Below are 20,053 nucleotides of genomic sequence, written 5' to 3'. Positions count from 1 at the left end.
CCCATCAAGACTCACTCTCATTTCATCAGTCCATAAAACCTTAGAAAAACCAGTCTTGAGATATTTCTTGGCCCAGTCTTGACGTTTCAGCTTGTGTGTCTTGTTCAGTGGTGGTCGTCTTTCAGCCTTTCTTACCTTGGCCATGTCTCTGAGTATTGCACACCTTGTGCTTTTGGGCACTCCAGTGATGTTGCAGCTCTGAAATATGGCCAAACTGGTGGCAAGTGGCATCTTTGCAGCTGCACGCTTGACTTTTCTCAGTTCATGGGCAGTTATTTTGCGCCTTGGTTTTTCCACACGCTTCTTGCGACCCTGTTGACTATTTTGAATGAAACGCTTGATTGTTCGATGATCACGCTTCAGAAGCTTTGCAATTTTGAGACTGCTGCATCCCTCTGCAAGATATCTCACTATTTTTGACTTTTCTGAGCCTGTCAAGTCCTTCTTTTGACCCATTTTGCCAAAGGAAAGGACGTTGCCTAATAATTATGCACACCTGATATAGGGTGTTGATGTCATTAGACCACACCCCTTCTCATTACAGAGATGCACATCACCTAATATGCTTAATTGGTAGTAGGCTTTCGAGCCTATACAGCTTGGAGTAAGACAACATGCATGAAGAGGATGCTGTGGACAAAATACTCATTTGCCTAATAATTCTGCACTCCCTGTATGTTTAAGACAGACATTTATTTTAGAAAAAAGTGAAACTGCCCTGTAAAGACCACCGTGATGTTTTGTTTGCCTTCACAGTAACCAGTAGTCCAAACAACAGTAAAATCAATGTCTGCATGTGACTCATTTGGATTTTAATAGCCTGTAATGTGTTATTCTGATCACTGGGAAAGGGGAAAAAAGCCAATCCATCAAACCTCTCCATATAGGTCCAGACATGTGGAGGCAACAATTGTTAGGATTTTTTTCCTTTTGAATCTGCGATGTAAACATGTTACATAAATATGTATTGCTAATTGTTAAATCCTGAATGTGTCATAGATCATTTCGTGGGCATATATAAATACTGTGTTACATAAATCCTGAAAAAGAATTTTAACCCAGTTAGGTTTTTTTCCCCCCTCTCTACACCACAAGAACGAGGCTGGTGGTAAACTGGGAATACAAAACAATAATTATTTTTCCTAATCATAATTAACATTTGAATGAATCAGCAAAAGTTTGATCGGCTCCAAATACGACAACAAAGATGATGAAACCTTTGCGTTAACATAGACTCGCACAGCAGCACTATGTGAAATATCTCTACATTTTTATTGGGATTTAAAGTGTAATGCATCTGTAGCAAACACAAGACAAGTACAAGAAGCAGGAAACAAAAATCATTGACGCTGCTGAACGTCTATCTCGGGACACCGGACGGGACACACCGTCTTCCAAATTACACTAAAACAACAACCGGGGGGAAAAAAGCCCTTCGAAGTGGAAGTGACACATCCTTACTCTTTCACTCTCAACCCTTCCTCAATCACTCACATGCACAAACACATCTCCATGGAAACTGTTAAAAGAATAGGTGGTGTGCAAAAAGACTGACAAAGCATAACATATACTAGAACTGGGGCGGTCAGCGTGAAAAACATTTATAGGTAGGGGGGGGGAAAGGGAAACTTTTATAGGATCTAAGCAGAGAGGGTTCATTAAATGGGAAGGAAACACAAAATTAGGCCAGCTGTAATGTATAATAATTACATAATTTAAGTAGCTTGTCCATTTCAGACTGTGTGTTTGATTTAGATGGTGGGGGGGGGAGGCATAAAGCATCGATACACGACAAACAGCAGAAGCCTTCTGAGTAAACACGAACAAATGAAAGTTACTCGGATGTTGCGGATAGCAGAACAGAGGCGGTGGGCATTAGAAGAGGGGAGAGGACAAGAGAAGCAGTACAGCAGAGTACAGCACAGTACACCACCTACACTCGTCTCCATGGCAACTACCACACTAGAATGAGTGATAATGCAGTTCCCTCTCTTCCTATTCTGAAAACTGTTCAATTGGTACCATATGCCCTGTGCAGTATGTGGGAGACAAAGCTTTCGCTCGTGCGCTGTTGCAGATAATACGAGGAACGGTTAGAAGTGTTAAACTGCGACGCTGTAAAATAAAATATGAAACAACAACACTAAAGGCTAAAAATCTTAACTGCATAGATTACATCGGTCTATCCACCAGAGACGCTGGCTTAGCCCGACACTGAATTCATCATCATGGTCGCTTTAAGGGATAACTTGTTATTCTTGAATAAATGTGTTAGGTTGTTGTTTTTTTTCTTTTCTTCACCAATGTAAGTGGCAGTGTGTGGGCAGACGCCGCTTTCAAAGAGCAAGCATTGAGGTTGATAGAATTGGAAAAAGCACAATAAAATTACTTTTTTTTTTTTCCTGTCTCCCCGACTGTGTTGGTTCCTGCTGTTGGTGTTAATGTGAAGTGACATTTTTCGTGCAACGTCATCGTTGAAATTTGCATCCTCAGAAAGTGCTGAATGCAGTTCGGCTCGGGGTGTTACTGCAAAACTTTGTGGCAACAATGCGAATATGACAATGCACAAAGCGTGCACACACATGGTGTGCTTGGTTATGATTTGGGTTTAAGCAGAAAATAACTAGGGACATTACTTCATACACCGAATCCTCGCTCTGCCTTGCTGAATATCCCTCTTGTGGACTCATTTTGTTTTCTCAAAACTGGCTGGTTACCTCCCAAAGCAGTACAGCTGAAAAACATGAATCAATTTGTTGTTTCCTCACATCAGTTTAGAGGGATCTTTTTTTTTTGGTTTACTCTCATGATTAATGCAAGGTACAGTAAGTCTGTCAGCTCAGCATATGACAAACACAGGGCGAGTAAGCCTGGCTGTCGGATGGCCTGCTGGGAGAACTTACAGATGGCTGATCTGCTTCTGCTTCCTCACTTTGCATGCGACATTGTTTGCATCTCGACTGAGAGCATCTGAACAATGGAGGAGCTTTTATCTTTTTTGACTCGTTTCTACGGTGACTTGACTCTCTTCGCTCCTCTCTTTGTAAATGTGACATTTTGGTCTTAATGGCAACTTTAAATCAGCATTCATGTGTATGTAAATGACATTTAAGTAATGAATTATTCACTTCAGTAGATCACTGCCTTAATAAATGCACCATCTTTCATCAGGTGACGGTAATTTTAAAAAGGTCTCAGTTTACACAAGTGTTTCCGATCAGTTAACACATCCAAGGGGGGGGAGGGGATATTTGGAAAGGTGACATCCTTGTTCTCATTTCCAATACATACTTATGAGTATGCACAATGTACTTTTATAGGCACTCTTTTTCTTCTTGTTCACTTTATAAACCAATTATTTATTTATTGTTCCCTCAATGTGTTTCATTTTTCCAGCTCTAAGCAGCTTCTTTTGGAGGCTGAGCTTCATTATGTAGATCTATTCAACTGCTCGTTTACAAGCATAAGCCAACCAGTGCATTTAGACATGTAGACAGACATGTCTAGGATTTCTAGAGAGTGGTCCAAAAAGGACAAAATATCCACGTGTTGACGCCAGAGGTCAAAGCAGAATGGTCACACTGTTTTTGAATCAATAGGAAGGCAGCAGTAACTCACAACCACTCGTGACATCCAAGGAATGCAGAAGAGCATCTCTGAATGCACGCTGAGGCAGCAGAGGACCACACTAGCTGCCATTTCTTTCAGCTAAAGAACAGGAAACTAAGGCTAGAATTCACACAGCTTAGCAAATTCTAACAAGTCACCCGATCTCGGTCCAACAGAGAACATTTGGGATTTAGTGGAACAGGAGATTCACATCATAGATGTGCAGCCAACAAATCTGCAGTAACTGTGTGATTTTGTCATGTCAACATGGACCAAAATCTCTGAGGAATGTTTCCAGCATCTTGTTGAATCTATGCCAAAAAGAATTAAAGCAAAGGGGGGGCAGGATGGTGGTGGGGGTCAAACCAGCACTGGCAATGTGTACCAAATAAAGTGTTGTTAGAGTGTGTAATATTAGAACACAGCATTTAATACTTACAGTGGTAGAATTTGGCTCTGTCACGTTATCTAGATAACTAAGGTTCTGCTTTTAGATTATTAAAATTTTGAAACATTTTTATAATGAATGTCATCAGGCGATTAAAGATTTACACATTCTGAACTATCAGTACCTCATAGGTTCACAGGTTACTCTAATGCGTCAGTACAGAAGCAAATGAATGAGTTTTGTTGTCAGTGGTTTTCAAACTTACACACAAATGACCCACAGCTTGAGACTGGGAGTAGACAAACCAAGTCTAAGGGGTAGGACGCTAGTGTATTCCTAGTGCCAGCTTCAAGCCCAGATAAATGGATGTGTAGCTTTGTGAAGGGCATTTGGTGTAAAATCTACGCCAAATCAAATATGCAGTAATATCTGCTGTGCAGAGTTGAGATGAGCTGAAAACAAAGAAGCCTGGTTACTTATGCACCAGAACACAGACTGTTCAGAGATGCTGTGCTCAACATCATCAGGGCATTTACTGGAAACACAGGTAAGAATCTGCTTGAAACAAACAAGTTTTCCTGCAAAGGCAAAGCATCTGCCTGAACCTGAAACTCCAAACGAGATCAGAGACGGCTTCACCAGTCATCGATTCTGCTCCCAGGTGAAGGCTGAATGTAAATCTCCTGTGATACAGCTAAAAAACAAAACAAATTGCTGTTTCTAATAAAATAAATGTGAAACCTTTGATTATCTGAGGCCTTGAAACTTAATTAATTGTATTTGGGGGGTTTAAGAGTGCTGGGACTATGGGACATTGTGCAGGGGAGTAGTTCGGTGTAGAAGGGGTCAAAGGTTTCACACTAGTCAAGCACTCAGCTGTGTTAAGGGCTTACTCTGTCTCTCTGTGATTACACACAGAGAATAAATATAGAAAAGCTAATTTAAGGTCCCAAAGGGATCAGCAAAGCAGTATTGTTCGAGACTGAAGCTCAAGCAATTTTCTGCCATTAACAATTCAGAGAGGAGAAAAATTTTTTTTTATAAAAGCCTCACGATGAACTAGAATATACTCTGAATGCTCGATGAGACAGCCCTGTCTGCATAGAGGCAGATAGAGGAAATAAAATAAAATTTAAACTATCAGACTACACATTAAGAAAGAACCAGGAGATAAATGTGGAAGAAACTGCCTCGCTCTCACCCATAAAAGAGAATATCTTATGCTTGCTTCTGTGTTAAAAATTAAAATGTATAACAGGAGGGAGGATTTAAAGCTTTGATCAATTAAAAGTGTCTCAGTGATTTGTCAGACGCAGACAATTAATTAAACTCCAGGGCCCAAGTTTTTCCCTAACAGTCTGATGTTTTTTTTAGTTACGGTGCTGGACTGAAAATTAAAAACCAAAACATGACATTTTGCCTTCTATCACTCAAAAACAAAAAAAAAACAAATACTAAACTGTAAATTAAGACGGGCATGACAGATTAAATGGATTTTAGCCTGGTGAAAACAAAGATGATTTTATGATGATGGGCTTATTTTCCCAGTTTTTCCTGTGGTTCCCGCTGTGCAGACGTCCCATTTTTTATTATAAAGCAGAACTCGTTTAACTCTCAATTATTACAAGTTCCCAAAATTTATTTTTTTGATGAGAACATTTGCAAACACAAAAGTAAAAAAAACCCATAAATCTAAAACAAACAAACTAAATAAAAAGAACAATCACAGCTGCCACTGTGCAGATGCACGCCTTTTTCAGCTGATTTCCACACAGACTTCACAAATAAGACTTTTTACATTTTAAGGCCATGCGGCAGCTGTTTTGGTTCTACTACTGTTTGTTTTTTTTCCTTTTAGCAGCTCAGTGACAGCTCAAACCCAAAATGTCAGTTTTTTCCACTAGACTCCTCGTGAGCTGTAAGGACAGAAATAAAAACAGTGTTTTCGATCATTTCACTGAGAATTTCAAACAGAAACCAATCCTTTATCCTCTTTTTGAAACTAATCTATGTAGCAGCCGCACTCTGTTTCATAACCATTTTCTGCCGGGCGCCCTTTGCTGCTGAAGAGTCAAGTACCGTCGACCCTCCTGAAGTGTTCGGAAATCCATGAGCAGCCACGTATTTGCGGTATGCTTCCCGGATGATGCGGAAGGCTCGTGCGTTAGCGTACGGTATATCTGTGACTGGGTCTCGGTACAGCGCGGCCTTGTGGGTAACAGGACAAACCTCCTGGATGGGCACTTGAGGACTCGTCTGGGAGCTTGGCGGGAAGGCGACCTCAAACGCTTCGTCGTCACTGAATGTTATATAAGTGCGGGAGCACAGGCCTCCGGCAGACTGCTGGGAAGGTGTGGTGGGATTCTGCGGTGCAGTCTGGGGAACGTCCTGGTCCAACCTTTGGGAATATGACAAAACCAAGAATATATGTTTTTAAACATAATTATCAGACAGTTGTGCTCATAAGTCTACATGTCCTGGCAGAATTTATGATTTTCGGCCATTTTTCAGAGAATACGAATTATAATACAAAAACTTTTTTTTCCACTCATAGTTAGTGGTTGGGTGAAGCCATTTATTATCAAGCTGTTGTGTTTGCCCTTTTTATATGAAAAGAACGACAGAAAATACCCAACTGACCCCGTTCGGTCAATGTTTAAGCAGCAGATTACTCCAAAACAGAATCAAAAGAAAAACCAGGTAGCATCGAGTTTCTACGTACCCCTCAACATCAACATTTTCTTCTTTAAGGACTGGGTTTGAGACGAGGGGCATAAGGACTGAATGGTAACGGATGGTTGGTCCTTCAAAACGCCGCTTCTTGTGGACTTGTTTCTTCTTGTCTGCCTCCAGACGTTCGTAGTTTTCTGAAGACGTGAAGTAAAAATCAGCAACATTGATGTGTTTTGTTATACCGCACAAACAGCTTTAGGTAAAGTATTGGTGGAACTATACTGATTTACATTACAATCACGGGCTCTTCCAATCCTGATTAATAGATAATTATAATGTTCAGCTTACATAACTGGCAACGTGATACTCAGTACTCGCACATCCTGGAGTGCTTAACAGGATGCTTTCTGTCTGGTATCATTTCTGTTTTCTATGTTTCTGCTAAGACACACTAATCTCGACATTGGTTCTCTCTTTGCATAACAGGAAAGATAACCAAGAGTCCTGAATTACCCAAAGTTTGTGCAGATATTTAAAGAGTAACTCTCCAACATGTTCTCACCAAGTGATCGAATGTTGATCTCGGCTGTTATTTTCGCCTCAGCCAGCAGCTCTTCCTGGGTGAGGGGTCGGTCACGATGAGCGCCTCGTCGCCTTCGCGGGGCGTCCTGGCGTTCTTGTAAGCGCAGATTCGTCTTTCGTGTATGTTCACTGGTGGACTGTCGGACAGACTTCCGAGCTACACAAGAATTAAGAAATGCAGTGTTAAAAAAAAAACAGCTGAATAAAACTTTTTAAACATGTTTGTAACTTTCCCACAATATTATGATCCATTCACTGAATGCACACAACTGGGAGGTTTATGCATCCTTCTTTTCAAATAAAAGGAAAACACTATGGAAGCATTAGTAGGAGGTTTAGAGAAATCTTACTCTCTGCAAAATCTTGGAATTCTTGTGGAATCCTCCTTTTTGGCTCCACTTTAGTTTTCTCCGTCTTCTTCTGCTCCTCTGTTCTTTTAGGTTTGGGTTTTGGCACTTTTATTGGTTCCTTGGATTAAACAAAGACAGAGAGCATTTTCAATTCGCATCTGTTTCACTGACATTCAGTTTGAGGAAGAAGATGAAAAACATTAAATGTTATGCTATAATCACACATTAAACATGTTCATGCCAGGAAATAAAAAATATATTAATATTAAAAACAATGCAAACTGTTATGTTAAAGGATTTTTTTTAAATCAGTTTGTTTTTAACAAATGTTAATACATGTCATTTGACAACCAGTGGCTTCTGTGGAGCTGCAGAGCAGTTTTAACCTTCGGCTGACTGACTGAGGTCATTTATATGTGTCAGTATGACATTTTTAAATCAAAAATCTTTCCTACAATGATTTTGTCCTTCAGCTCTTCATAGATTTTTAAAGGATTTGGCCCATCTGTGAGCCAAGGATAATGTTTATTTTTTAACTAGTATTTAGATACCACTTTTCTAATCTCACTGAGTACTCCGATTCACTGCTGCAGAAGCCTTGAGGCAGATACTTAATGCCAATATGATGTGGAAAACAGCGAAACTGACAGAGATAAGAGGCTTAACTCCTTTTACCATAAAAATATAAAACATCATTAATTATATGTTAGAATATCTGGCACAGATAAAGGAAACAGCAAAGGTGAAACAGGCACAAACAGAAACAGAGCCACTTAAAAGAGTATTTCTGTGTAAAATATAATGGGGACATTAGTGGTCCGACTTGGCCATTAGTTGCTAAAAAGCTTGTTCACCTGAGGGATAAGGAGCACATGTGTGCAACTGTACCCATGTGGGGCTGAAGGACAACACAGCGATTAAAAAAAGGTGGTAAATAGTACTTTTCCTTTTCCTTTTCTTTTAAAGGGAAAAACAAATAGTTTCCATCTTTGTTTTTCAAGTCCGCTGCAAAGTGATACATGATGACACAAGGTATTAGGGCAATTAAATTCAGCTTAGCTCAAAGTTTGATTGGTCCTGCATTACCTTGTAAGCTTTGGTGACAACCCGACTTTTCCTTCGAGGTGCGTCCTCCTCCTGGTCACTGTCCGGCTCGTCACCCTCATCGATGTCGAAGTCACTGTCAACCTCGTCCTCTGTGTCTGAATGTTCTCCGTGATACTCATCATCTCCCGATTCCTGAACGACAAACAAATGGAGCAATAAATAAAAATCAGGAAAAGAAAAGAACAGAAGAACAAACCATCTGCAAGTAATCCGAGACATACCAGCAAAGACACCAAACACCAAATTTCCTCTGCATTTTTTCTAAGTGTAGTCTTCAGGCCTATTGATTAAAATCTTACACTTTTGTATCTGGCAAGTGTGTAGCTATGTATGCAAAGTCACATCCCATTAAGAGATTCAGTAATAAACAGATTATTTATTTTTAATAAAGATGTTTCCCCTCATTGTCAAAGCTACATCACAAAACTCAAACAAGCAGCCTTAAGCCCAAACCAGGTGCAAAGATAAATAAAATAACACAAATGCATTATGTGCACTAACAATGTGAATTTTCACATTTCTTAAAATAAATGTGGGTCATTTTGAAACCCAACATCCAACGACAGTAAAGATTTAGAAAGCAGCACAAGACAAAAATATCCCTGAAAACTGAACAGATAAAGGAAGCGTTTGCACACACAGGCACGTTCACAGTGCTTTATCAAAGTCCCAGCAGAGATGACTGAGGCATCTCAGGATCTGTTTGTGATTTTTTTATGAAGCCACTCTTGTCAGAACTGCCAGAGCTGCCGCTGCCAAATCCCCCTACACAAGGTGACCCCTGAACCAGCAGCTGTTTGAAGAAAATTAGCCACACTGTAAATTGAGGAAACAAATTAGCATCTTCAAAAGCAAACCATAACGTGTGAGATTGCTACAGCATCAAATGTTCTGACAAACAATATCACACAACTTTCTTCTCTCTTCAAGCGTGAAGCGGGAAAAGCTGGCATCATCTAAGCTCTGTTTACAGCTGGTGTTCAAACTATAATTGTAAGGCCAGCTCTAAACTAAGTCACGGTCACCATTTCGAATGAACAGTGGCAAGACGCACTCATTTTTAGATGTGTCCTTTTAATTCACCTCATTTCTCTTATAGTTCCAAAACTGTACTCTCAGATGTGAGAACCCCAGCCTGATGAAGAGCTTTCTCCATCTATCTTTCCATTTTGTGCTGCTAATCCATGTCCAGGTCATAGGCACAGCAGTCTAAGTAGAGAAGCCCCAGACCTCCCTCTACTGGGTCTGCTCCAGGGCTACCTCCTGCTAATACACACTCAAAACACCTCCCCTGGGAGGCATCATATTCCAATTCTTGACCCACCCCAACCGGCTCCTTCTGATATGTAAAGTAGACGCTATACTCAAATCACTGAGCTCCTCATTCTTTCTCTAAAGCCGAGCCCAGACACCATTTGGAGGAAACTGATTTCTGACGCTTGCATTTGCAATCTCGTTCTTACCCACAGCTCGTGGTCATAGCGAGGGTAGGAACACAGATCGACTGGTAAAATCGACAGCTTCGCTTTCACACTCAGTTTTCGCTCTTGTCAAAATCCAAAATCTGATGAGATTGTTTTTCAACATTACTACGGAAATGATGGCAGGAATGGTTACTGTTAAAAATCACAATCAAACACGACTCCCCAATTACCAGTGAGAGTTAATCAACTTTTAAACCACAACCTCAGCCTAGTAGAGAGGAAGTAAGTGCTTTCAGCAATGCACTACTAAATTTATGATACAAGACCCAATAAACCCCAACAAATATAAATAAATAAACATTTTATTGATCTGCCCTAACAAGAACATGATAAAACTAAAATAGCTTTTAAAATTGCTGTTTACATGATGCACATAACCCTTTAGTCAAGAGCTTCCTGACAAACTCTTTAAAAGTATTGAAGTATAATGCAGCGGCCCTGCCATATATGATACTCTCATTAGGATTTAATACTAAAATAAACGTGTGAAGATGTGCTGGCTTGTCTAAAAGGTCCGGATCGTGTAATGCTGTGAGAGTCTGATTTATATCAGTGAGACCCACTCCCAGTCATGTCAGTCTCAAAATAGTGAGAGATGTCTCCTGTACTAGTGCATGGTCAGTAGCCTGGCAGAAACTAAATTCTTCCGTTGTATTAATGTGTAAATAATATAAATAAGTGAGTTGGCTGCCGGCTTCATTGTCGGGCAGCAAATAGGTATGAACCAATTTCCCCAAAATTGAGCAGCAGTATTTCAGGCATTGCAAAAAACAATAAACTTTGTTTTTTGCAGGCTCTAGTTATTAACACTGGAGCCGGCTAATGCTAACTCTTTATTATCGCGCTCTGTTTATCAGTTTGGTTACTCACATCGTTGAAGCCTCCGTAAGTGGTCTTGTAGAACTCATCCTCTTCTTCAGCATCCAGTAGTTTGGACATACGGTTTCCCGCAGTCTTTCTGGGTTCGCGGCCAACTGCGAGGCTCATGATTGTGGTTTCAAAATATGCTAATCAATGCTAAGCTACTTAGCTCGTTATGTTACGCTAAAAGATATAGATCGTTTTGCGGGAACCTCTTTGACCTCGTCGTTACTCAGTATATTTGCTTAATTTTATGTTGGTGCCCATATTTTTTAGACCCTTTTAAATTCAAGGGATACTTTATAATTTTTCTTATAAGAGACGATAAACACTGACAAATGAAATGTACAACTGACCGCTAGCTCTCATTTAGCAAGCAACCATATCCGGGACTGTTGATCTACTTCCGGGCTAGCGGGCGGACTAAAAGTTTATTTTAGTTGTTTGGCTTGACATAGGAAAATATAATCAATTACACAGTTAATGCGAAGCTTCTATTAGAAAATATTCTATTCAAAAATTGTATAACTGTTTCATGAAACCGAGGTCTTCTTTTGCGCCGAGAAACGTATGCGTTGTCATGGCAACTCTGTAATTTTAGCGCACGATAATGACTGCACTACTCAGCAGTCTCTATCTACTGTTAAAGTCATTTATTTATTACGCATTTATTTATTATATTTGTTTATTGTTATATCCACCCCTTACCGTTTTAGCTGTCAGTTAATGCAGCCAGCTCCACTCACCGGTGAAGGTAAGATAAGTATTACGGTCTACTCGCCCACAATGTAAGTACAAAACTGCTTATGGAGATTTTTTTAAACCTTGCAGTTCACATCTAGACGCATTAAACCAAGTGCTGTGTGTGCTGCTCCTCACTGGATGCTGTAGTGCTGTAAATTTTTAAGTAAGTACACCAAATTTGTGAAAGCATAATCACTTTAATTTTTGTAAGTTCTTGGATAGAAAAATGTAAAAAACAAAAAACAACCAACTTGCATTTCACACATTTATTAAATAATAAACAGTGCAGAAATTAATCAAGAAAAGATCACATGCTACAGAAAAGAAGCTGCATAATAAACTGCACATTAACCTTAATATAAGGTTAATACCGCTATTGTTAGATTCTCCATATCTCATCAGTCCAAATAGTCCACCTGAAGTCCAATGTAATTGTTATTTTAAGTTTACTCTTTAATTTATTTTATCCTCATTTCCTTATTTTTTTGTGTTGCAAGATAAACATGATCATGGTTTGTCAGGTCACATTTCTTAAATGCAATTTAAAATATTATTAATTAAGACAACATGCTCATTATTATCAGATTCAAGCAAAAAACAAATAAATTGAAGCATCTTGCAGTTTATTCACTGATACCTACTAATATCAGGTGAATATATTCTTTGCTTATTGACTCATAACAGCTTCATGGTAAACCTCCCCGTTTCCATATAGCTGCTTGTCCCTCCATTACTGCTCGACATGGCGCTTCGTGGCACATACGCGATTGTGGCTGTGTGTTTTATCTGACCTTTGCCCTTACTCCAGAAGAACATGAAAATGAAACAAACACTCACAGAGCTGAAAAACGAGAGAAACCCTATGGTTGCTGCTATCAGTAGGGTCTTTACATCAAAATTGAGTTTCTGATTTCCGTTCACACCTGGAGCAGCAGATGGAAAGGCAGACCAACCTTTAAGACGAAATGGTTTCTTAGAAGATGATGGAAAGGTTTGGACATGAAGGCTAATGGGCAGGCTGTCGTTTCCTGCTGCGTTTGATGCCACACAGAGATACTTGCCACTATCTTGAGGCTGAGCATAGCGAACCTCCAGCGAGCCATTGGACAGAGCTCGTACTCTGCCGATGGGTGATAAAGATCTTAGCTGTGGGTTTAGCCATCTGACAGATGGCAGAGGGTCACCTTCAGCACTGCAGTGAAACACCACTGTGTGTCCCTGATCTACTTTCATCACCTGAGCTTTGCGGTTAAGAATTCGAGGTGGCCGACAGGTAAGCAAATCCGGCAGCTCAACCTCAGGGAAATCCAGAAAATTCCAGCCCTGCAGCTGGACTGAGGTAATGCAAGTTGGCGGACTTTCACCAAAGTCCATGTATAGTCGCCTTTGCACCACCCAAAGCAAACGGCAGTCACATGCCAGTGGGTTGTTATCAAGCCCCAGAGTTCTTAGGGTGTCCACTGAATAAAAAGCTCCAACCTCAAGTGTGGTAAGACGGTTTCTGGATGCATTCAGCAATCTGAAGTGGGCCAAACCCCTGAATGCTCCGATTTCAATCCTAAGCAGCGATCCCCCAACAAGATGTAACTCTTGGAGCCGGAGCAAGTCTCCGAGAAGGTTTGCATGAATGTAGGTGATGGGGTTAAAAGAAAGGTCAAGGTATACGAGATATACAAGGTGATGTAAGGGGATGTAGGGGAAGGCACTTAGGTTGCCGTGTTTAATGGTTAGTGATGTGAGGTTTAAGCCAAAGAGACTGTTCCCTGACAGACTCTCCAGCCAGGGGCAATGAGAAATGACAAGTTCCTTTAGGTGGACTAGGTGGCGGAAAGAGTAGTTTGGCAGCGTAGTGAGGCCCAGTCGGTGAAAACTAAGGCTTCTCAGCACGCTAAGTTGTGTGAGCGCTTCCATTGGCATAGCAGTAAGGTTGCAGCCATCAAGGTGCAGCTCCTGCAGACTGATTAGTCCTGTAAAAGCTTGATGAGAGACATAAACCAAGTCATTATCTGCAGCTTTCATGAACCGCAGGGAAGTTAATTCACTGAAAGTAAAGTCGAGGAAAACAAGAAGCTGATTGCTGCTTACATCCAGTAACTGGAGGTTTGTTAAGCCAGCAAACGCTCCCACTGGGATAATCTTCAGGTGATTGCGACAAAGGCGCAGAGTTCTCAGACTCTGCAAGCCAAGAAAGGCTTCCACTTCAATTATTACCAAAAGATTGTCACTTAAATCCAAGTCCGACAGCTGTGTCAACGTGTGGAACTGCTGACGCACCAAAGTCTTAAGCGTGTTGTGGGTTAAGTTTAGCAGCCTGGCTTCCTGTGAGAGACCATCAGGAACTCTGGTAAGTTGGCCACCAGAGCAGTTGACTTCCAGCACCGTAGCATTACAGTGGCAGGATGGCGGACACAGCCAACGCGTCTCAGATGTCAGTGCCACCCCTGCTGCCAACAGGTAGAGAGCTCCCCAGCACAGCCGTTGGTGGACGGCGCTCCTCTCGAACATCTGGTGACCTGTGTGCACGAGTGAGGGGATAGATAAAGTGAATCACAGGTGAAAGGAGTCACGGGTCTTTCTGTATACATTTCTTTACTCGTAAATGATTATTTTTGTATCACCACTGCCAGTTAGGAATAGAGCAAAGAGGAATTGGGTGTCAACTTGTCAGATGGATGGTGGCAGAGATCCATTGATGGGGTTAAATTAACTTTATCTAATGCCTGTCTGACTTTAAATCTGTTTAAACTCTACATACAATACACTTTAATTTACAAAACCTGTTTAACACAAGCGATGAATGTGGCAGATGTTAATTTGATCCTCATTCTTTGATTTACTCTCTAAAGCTCCCGAGGCCCTTTGAGATCTATGTGCCTGGAGAATTTACACCAACAAGGAAAGTATTAAAGTGCCCCACTTCAGTGGAAGGAGACAAAGCTTCCCCACTCTCATAATTCCATGGCTAAAAGATTTAACGTTGTTCCTACACAACATTAAGTATAGTGTCAGGCGGGCTCCAACAGTTTTTGTGTTTTTGTTGTTTGTGTGTGTGTGTGTTTTTAATAAAACTTGATATTCAGCTCTTTCTCTGCTCATCTCCATTCCAGCTCCCTCTCTAGAAGATTAACTAAATGGCTCTAATTAGGATAAACAGCAAATGTGAATATTTGATTCAGTCACGATGCTGAAAGAAGCCACTTATCCTCAGTTATGTGGCAATATGGTTGCCAAGCACTTATTAATTTGCTTGTCTAAGCGTTTTAGACACCACCACCGTCTCCCCCCCCCCCCCCCCCCTTCCCCCAAATATGAAGAGAACACAATTAATACGATTTGTGGTCTTCTATGGGAAAAATGATCTCTCCTGCATGATCATGCATTTTGACTAGATAAGCCAAAAAAGATGAATGTGGAGAAAAAGATTTATAATTTTAAATCCAAGCCATAATAACATTAAACAAAGACCTTTAATGTATATAGAAAAATAACAATTTCTTACACGTGGCAAAAGTTTGTTGAATCATAACTAAACCCACTATTTAATAATGTGATCCTTTTGCTTGACAAACAGGAGGTGTATATGGAAACAGCTCGTACCCCTGAAGCCTTGTAAGGTGATATTTTGTCGTTTATTTCACACAAGATTTAAAAATATACCTTACAGGACCTCATGTGTTCTGATAGAGTTTCCTTTATTTGTAGACCTACAAATATTGGGAAATGTGCTTTTGACTGACTTTAAGTGTTAATAATTTCAGCTCATATAATACCTTTCATTCATCAGTTTCATCATTTTTCTCCTTTATCCTCACTGATGTGACATTTAAGCCAGATTCACATCTGAAGTGCTCTCCAAAATCATCCGTCTGAAACCTCGACACCTGAGCGATTCACTGAGGGAGGCTGGGAGTTGAAAATTTGAGCTCATTATTTTGTTACAGTTCTCAAAGCTCAGGGACAAACCTCCACACTGTGGATTAGTTTAAGAAACACATTCTCCTCTAATGTGAACAACCAACGACAAAATAAAGATATTAAATTAAGATTTTAACTTCTCGGTGAACCGATACTGCAGTTCATTCAACAGAATCCATCTCTGTATGAGATTATCGCTTCACCGCTTCTCCTTTATCTGTTGAGTGTTACCAGACAAAAGTTGCATCACGCTGACCTGAATTGCCCCTTCCAGGTTGCTCGTGCAAAAGCACGGTGCACCTCTCCTCTAAGAGGCTGCAGTCCTGTGGATAATTTTATTTCAGCTTCAAAGCTCTACTCGGAATAAATTACACCCAGAAAAACAAGAGCAGATTGCACGCTCACTGTTTTTGTTTGATTTTTGTGGATAGAGGGAGAAAGAGTAAACCGGCACCACATGAGGCATCACGTACAAGAGTTATCTGTAGTTCCTCGGTTACATGCCTCTCTGGGCAAGATTATAATGTGAGAGTAGCACATACTCCCTGGCCAGTATTACAATGACTATTTTAGATTTTTAAATTATTATTATTGTTATTATTGTGCACATTCTTCAGTTTCTACAAATGATGGAACTCATTTAAGGTTTATTATTTACAAAGATTGTAAAGAAGGACTGGTGAAAGCTGATTAGAAGGTGGCTGTACTTTACGTCAGTGTCTTTTTAATTTTTTTTGGCAAAGGTTTAGTAAAGTTCAGAGCCGCTGAATTATGGATCACAAATAATTCTGATTATTTATAATTTTCTTTAAGATGTTTGTAACAGAAAGTCTCGCAAAGCTTTCACAAAACACAGAAAATACAATAGTCTGCTGTGCAAAGGTTGTCAATCAGACATTACATAATTGAAGACAGTAGCAAACATAGTGCCAGTAGTTATGGAAAACAAAGGTCATGATCTTATTATTCCTAGAACTGTGATCACATAACAGAGACATGCATGACTGGAAGGACGCCTATTACAGCTACTAAAATTTTTTCAATCTCAAATCATCATAAGCTCGTTTTATGTATTTTTATTTTACTTTGCCACATCCGCCAGTAGGTGGCGGAAAAAGCAAAAGCATTTCGGTGCCTAGAGGAAACACTGTCCACAGGCTTGGTGCATAAGTATTGCCAAGGTAGTGTCTTAATGTGTTGCCAGTAAACACATAATGGTGGCTCTGTGGCTGAACATGTGAACATGTAAACAGTTGTATTCCTGTTAAACTTTGGTTGCACGTCGGTAAATACGACGAACGTTGCAGCTCATCAGAAAATGTGCTGTTTGGATTCCCAAGAGCACGAGAAAGAGAGAGAGATAAAAAAAGCAACACCTTCAAGTGTGAAGCCACCCTCTGTTTTGGCAGCTCGGCTCACACGTTGTTGTGCTGAGCTGCACAGAGCGTGGCACATGTAAGAGAAGAGATGGTGTGAAAGAAAGAACGATGTCCATTATGTTTGTGACATCTCTCACAAAAGTGACTGCAGATAAGAAAGTACTCGTATGTGCTGGACCTAAAAAGGTTCATTTGCCGCACTGATTTTCACATTCCTGCTGATTCTGATCCTGATTTTACTCTTGTCATCTTTGCTTTCTTAGAATTTCCTCAGTCATTTTCCACATGATACATCCATATAAAGACGCCACAGTGGAGTGCATGCATCTACTTTTCAGGTAATTTTACATCAGCACTGGTGTCTGCGTGGATCTTGGGAGCGGAGTCTGATTGCTGGTGGTGACGGCAGCTCCCGGTGGCATTGAATCACGGAGGAGTACTCCTCCTGAATTCCTCTGGGAGGGCACATGCTTGAGACTGAGAATAGTTTACAGGTGTGCCTTGGCAGTTTAAAAAACTCAGGATGGTGGTGCAAAAAAGGGAGTTGCAGTAGTTTGTAAAGAAATCAAAGGAAAAGCAAGCAGCCAACTCACCTTCTCTTCAGACTGATGGGTTCATCATTGTAATAGCTCCATTTTTACATGCAAATGACTTTTCTTGTGCTCTTTGTTCTTTTTTTTATTGTTCTGTTTTATATTGTTCTACTTTTATACCAATAGAAGAAAACAGAACTAAAAAAAACCCAAAGTAGATGTGCCAGTCTCTCAGTTCCTCCTTACGTCAGTGCTGATCAAAAATCCAATCCAAATGTACCAAGAAACTTCCCGGAGCAATCAAACACATCACCAAAAAAAAAAGCTTCATGCTCCCATTCCTCAAACTGAAACTCTGAGGGAAGCGCGATGCAGTAGCTCAGTCCTCCTGTTGTTCCGCTGTCCTCATGGCAACAACAACCTGGCTGCGGACGCGCGGGCGCTTGGTGCATGCTGGGGGATTATATGCACTAGCTCCTGGACTCCATCCAACACAGTGCACTGGATGACGGGAGGCAGGCACAGGTCAGCCAAATGCAGAGATTTATGTGTAACACCAGATGGGGATGAATTTCAGCACTCACACTTGGAAATAAAGGAATATCTTTTTAACTCTTTTGCCCCATTGGAGGCTTCTTAAAAGTTTGATTAAGACATTAACCACAAGTTCCTCTGTGGTTGTAACACTGTGGCTGTTCATCCAGTTTAAAACTAATGTAAGACTCCTGAAAAAGGAGGGACATTAGGAAAGGTGGGATTTCTAACAGTTGATTGGTCAAGGTCCATGAGACGGTGTAATGACCATGCTTTCTTTTCCACATCAGACTCAGTTTGCCCACAGCTGTTCCCTGTATCACACTATATCATTCTAGCAGGTGGGAAATGTAAATGTACAGCTTAGTATTAAAATTTAATGCAAGTTTGACTCAAAAACTCAGCAAATCAACCAAACCTTGTATGGCCACTCTTAGAAAATCAGGTTTATTGTAACAAGCAGGACTGTAACTGCTGCTGTTACTAAACTGCAACCTTGAGCTTTGTCTTTTAAGTTGTTGTCTTGACAACTGGAGACAATTTTGTATGTTAATGTAAAGCGGGAAAAGCAGGCCTTTCAAAGAAAGCAGGCTACAAAAGTATGAATAAGGTGCCCATTCATGTAATTTCCCATTCATTCATACAGTGGACTGATGTTTGCGTGCTGCTTCGAACACAAGGATTATTTTTTTTCCTCACATGTGGAGCTAAAGCCATGAGGCACAATGTTGTTTCTGTGAGGCAGCAGTGCTAGATGTTACATACCGTGGTGGCAATACTTAACCGAGGTTTTCATTTTCCTTAAATTCCAATTAAAATCTAAGAGTAAAATTTAAATTTTAATGTTTTTTTCTGGTATTTGACTTAGTTCAGAACGTCTCGTGATATTACAGCTTAAAATCCAGAAGAAACTGTGTAACTGTTTATCTCTCACTGCCTTTTATGTTTATGTAGGGTTAGAGAAGTGTTTAGTGTGATCTGGAACAACAGAGTCATTTCTGTTTATAAGTGTGGTAGAAGCTAAATTTTGGGACCAGGCGGGAAAGTACGAAGAACTAGTGTAGCAATATCATCATCACAGTAAACAACTGTTTCATGTCCAAAACAGAAAAAGCTCTGCAGAGACTTTAAGCAGCTAAATGCATTTATTGAACCAATAATTAAGACTAATCGACACTTGCATGGTTAGATTTAATAAACTAATTATAGTCTCACTATAATTATAAAAATCCTGTTTTTCAATGGTCGGTTCAATTACATAACAAGCTGTTCTGCATTGTTTAGGAGGGGCTAGACTGAAAATGAGAAGTGACACAGGTTCCCGAGCAGCCAGAGAAGCAGATTCAAAATTATTATCATTATTTGGTGTTAACTATTAGAGGTGGACTATAACATGTTCCCTGATTTAAACTTGCTAAAGAGGCAAGATGATTCGACTGTTTTCCTTTCCCTTCTGTAACTGAATAAATCTCCTTTAATCGACTGTAAACTGGGAAAACATAACAGGTGTAAATGATTTTCTGCATTTTGAGTTTTAGTTGCTAACAGCCACCTACGCTGCCCTCACTCTTAATTGTACTTTGCAAAGAACTTGCTGAAATTTGAAAGCACTCCCGCCGGATTCAGCGAAAGCCAACAAAACGATCAGGTGTTTGAGTCGGGGGTTGAATTCCCTCTCCGCTCAGCTGCATGATTGTGAGATGTAATGATGCAAAACATGCACAATCACCAACGAAGAAGAGCTTGTGCTGAGTCAGGAACTTACCATCTGCTACCTTAAGGAACCTGCATTCATCAGCAAATCTCCGTCCAACCGGGCATTCAGGAAGAGGCCGGATCAGAGATGGAGACCAAAAATAGCAAAGGCCACCTCAGATCTCCACGTTGCATAATG

The 20,053-nt window shown here is 40.4% G+C and overlaps 2 protein-coding genes across 2 annotated transcripts; both read right to left on the bottom strand.

Annotated features, from left to right (window-relative positions):
* Positions 1–1,249: 1,249 nt before the first annotated feature.
* vps72a (vacuolar protein sorting 72 homolog a) lies at positions 1,250–11,614 on the bottom strand. The gene is made up of 6 exons (XM_082521416.1): positions 11,064–11,614; positions 8,689–8,841; positions 7,603–7,720; positions 7,233–7,409; positions 6,720–6,864; positions 1,250–6,395 (listed from the first exon to the last, which is right to left on the bottom strand). Exons 1-6 carry the CDS (start codon positions 11,178–11,180, stop codon positions 6,005–6,007), a joined length of 1,101 nt encoding a protein of 366 aa, XP_082377542.1. The 5' UTR covers positions 11,181–11,614; the 3' UTR covers positions 1,250–6,004.
* Positions 11,615–12,049: 435 nt separating this feature from the next.
* On the bottom strand, positions 12,050–18,102 carry LOC309698754 (leucine-rich repeat and immunoglobulin-like domain-containing nogo receptor-interacting protein 1). The gene is made up of 2 exons (XM_082521415.1): positions 17,686–18,102; positions 12,050–14,311 (listed from the first exon to the last, which is right to left on the bottom strand). The coding sequence occupies exon 2, from the start codon at positions 14,301–14,303 to the stop codon at positions 12,474–12,476; it is 1,830 nt and encodes a 609-aa protein (XP_082377541.1). The 5' UTR covers positions 14,304–14,311; positions 17,686–18,102; the 3' UTR covers positions 12,050–12,473.
* Positions 18,103–20,053: the final 1,951 nt, after the last annotated feature.

This window comes from Aulonocara stuartgranti (genome assembly GCF_965226115.1).
Source record: "Aulonocara stuartgranti genome assembly, chromosome: 22".
Classification (NCBI taxonomy): domain Eukaryota; kingdom Metazoa; phylum Chordata; class Actinopteri; order Cichliformes; family Cichlidae; genus Aulonocara; species Aulonocara stuartgranti.
The sequence above is the reverse complement of the archived record's forward strand: the minus strand, read 5'-3'. Positions and strand labels throughout refer to the sequence as shown.

What these genes read in the sequence shown, in the direction of transcription:
- vps72a (XM_082521416.1), bottom strand. Translation starts at nt 11,180, where the DNA reads ATGAGCCTCGCAGTTGGCCGCGAACCCAGAAAGACTGCGGGAAACCGT. An exon ending in CTTACGGAGGCTTCAACGAT is followed by an intron (nt 8,842 to 11,063) that starts GTGAGTAACCAA and finishes TTTGTCGTTCAG; the next exon opens with GAATCGGGAGATGATGAGTA. An exon ending in TTGTCACCAAAGCTTACAAG is followed by an intron (nt 7,721 to 8,688) that starts GTAATGCAGGAC and finishes GTTTAATCCAAG; the next exon opens with GAACCAATAAAAGTGCCAAA.
- LOC309698754 (XM_082521415.1), bottom strand. Translation starts at nt 14,303, where the DNA reads ATGTTCGAGAGGAGCGCCGTCCACCAACGGCTGTGCTGGGGAGCTCTC.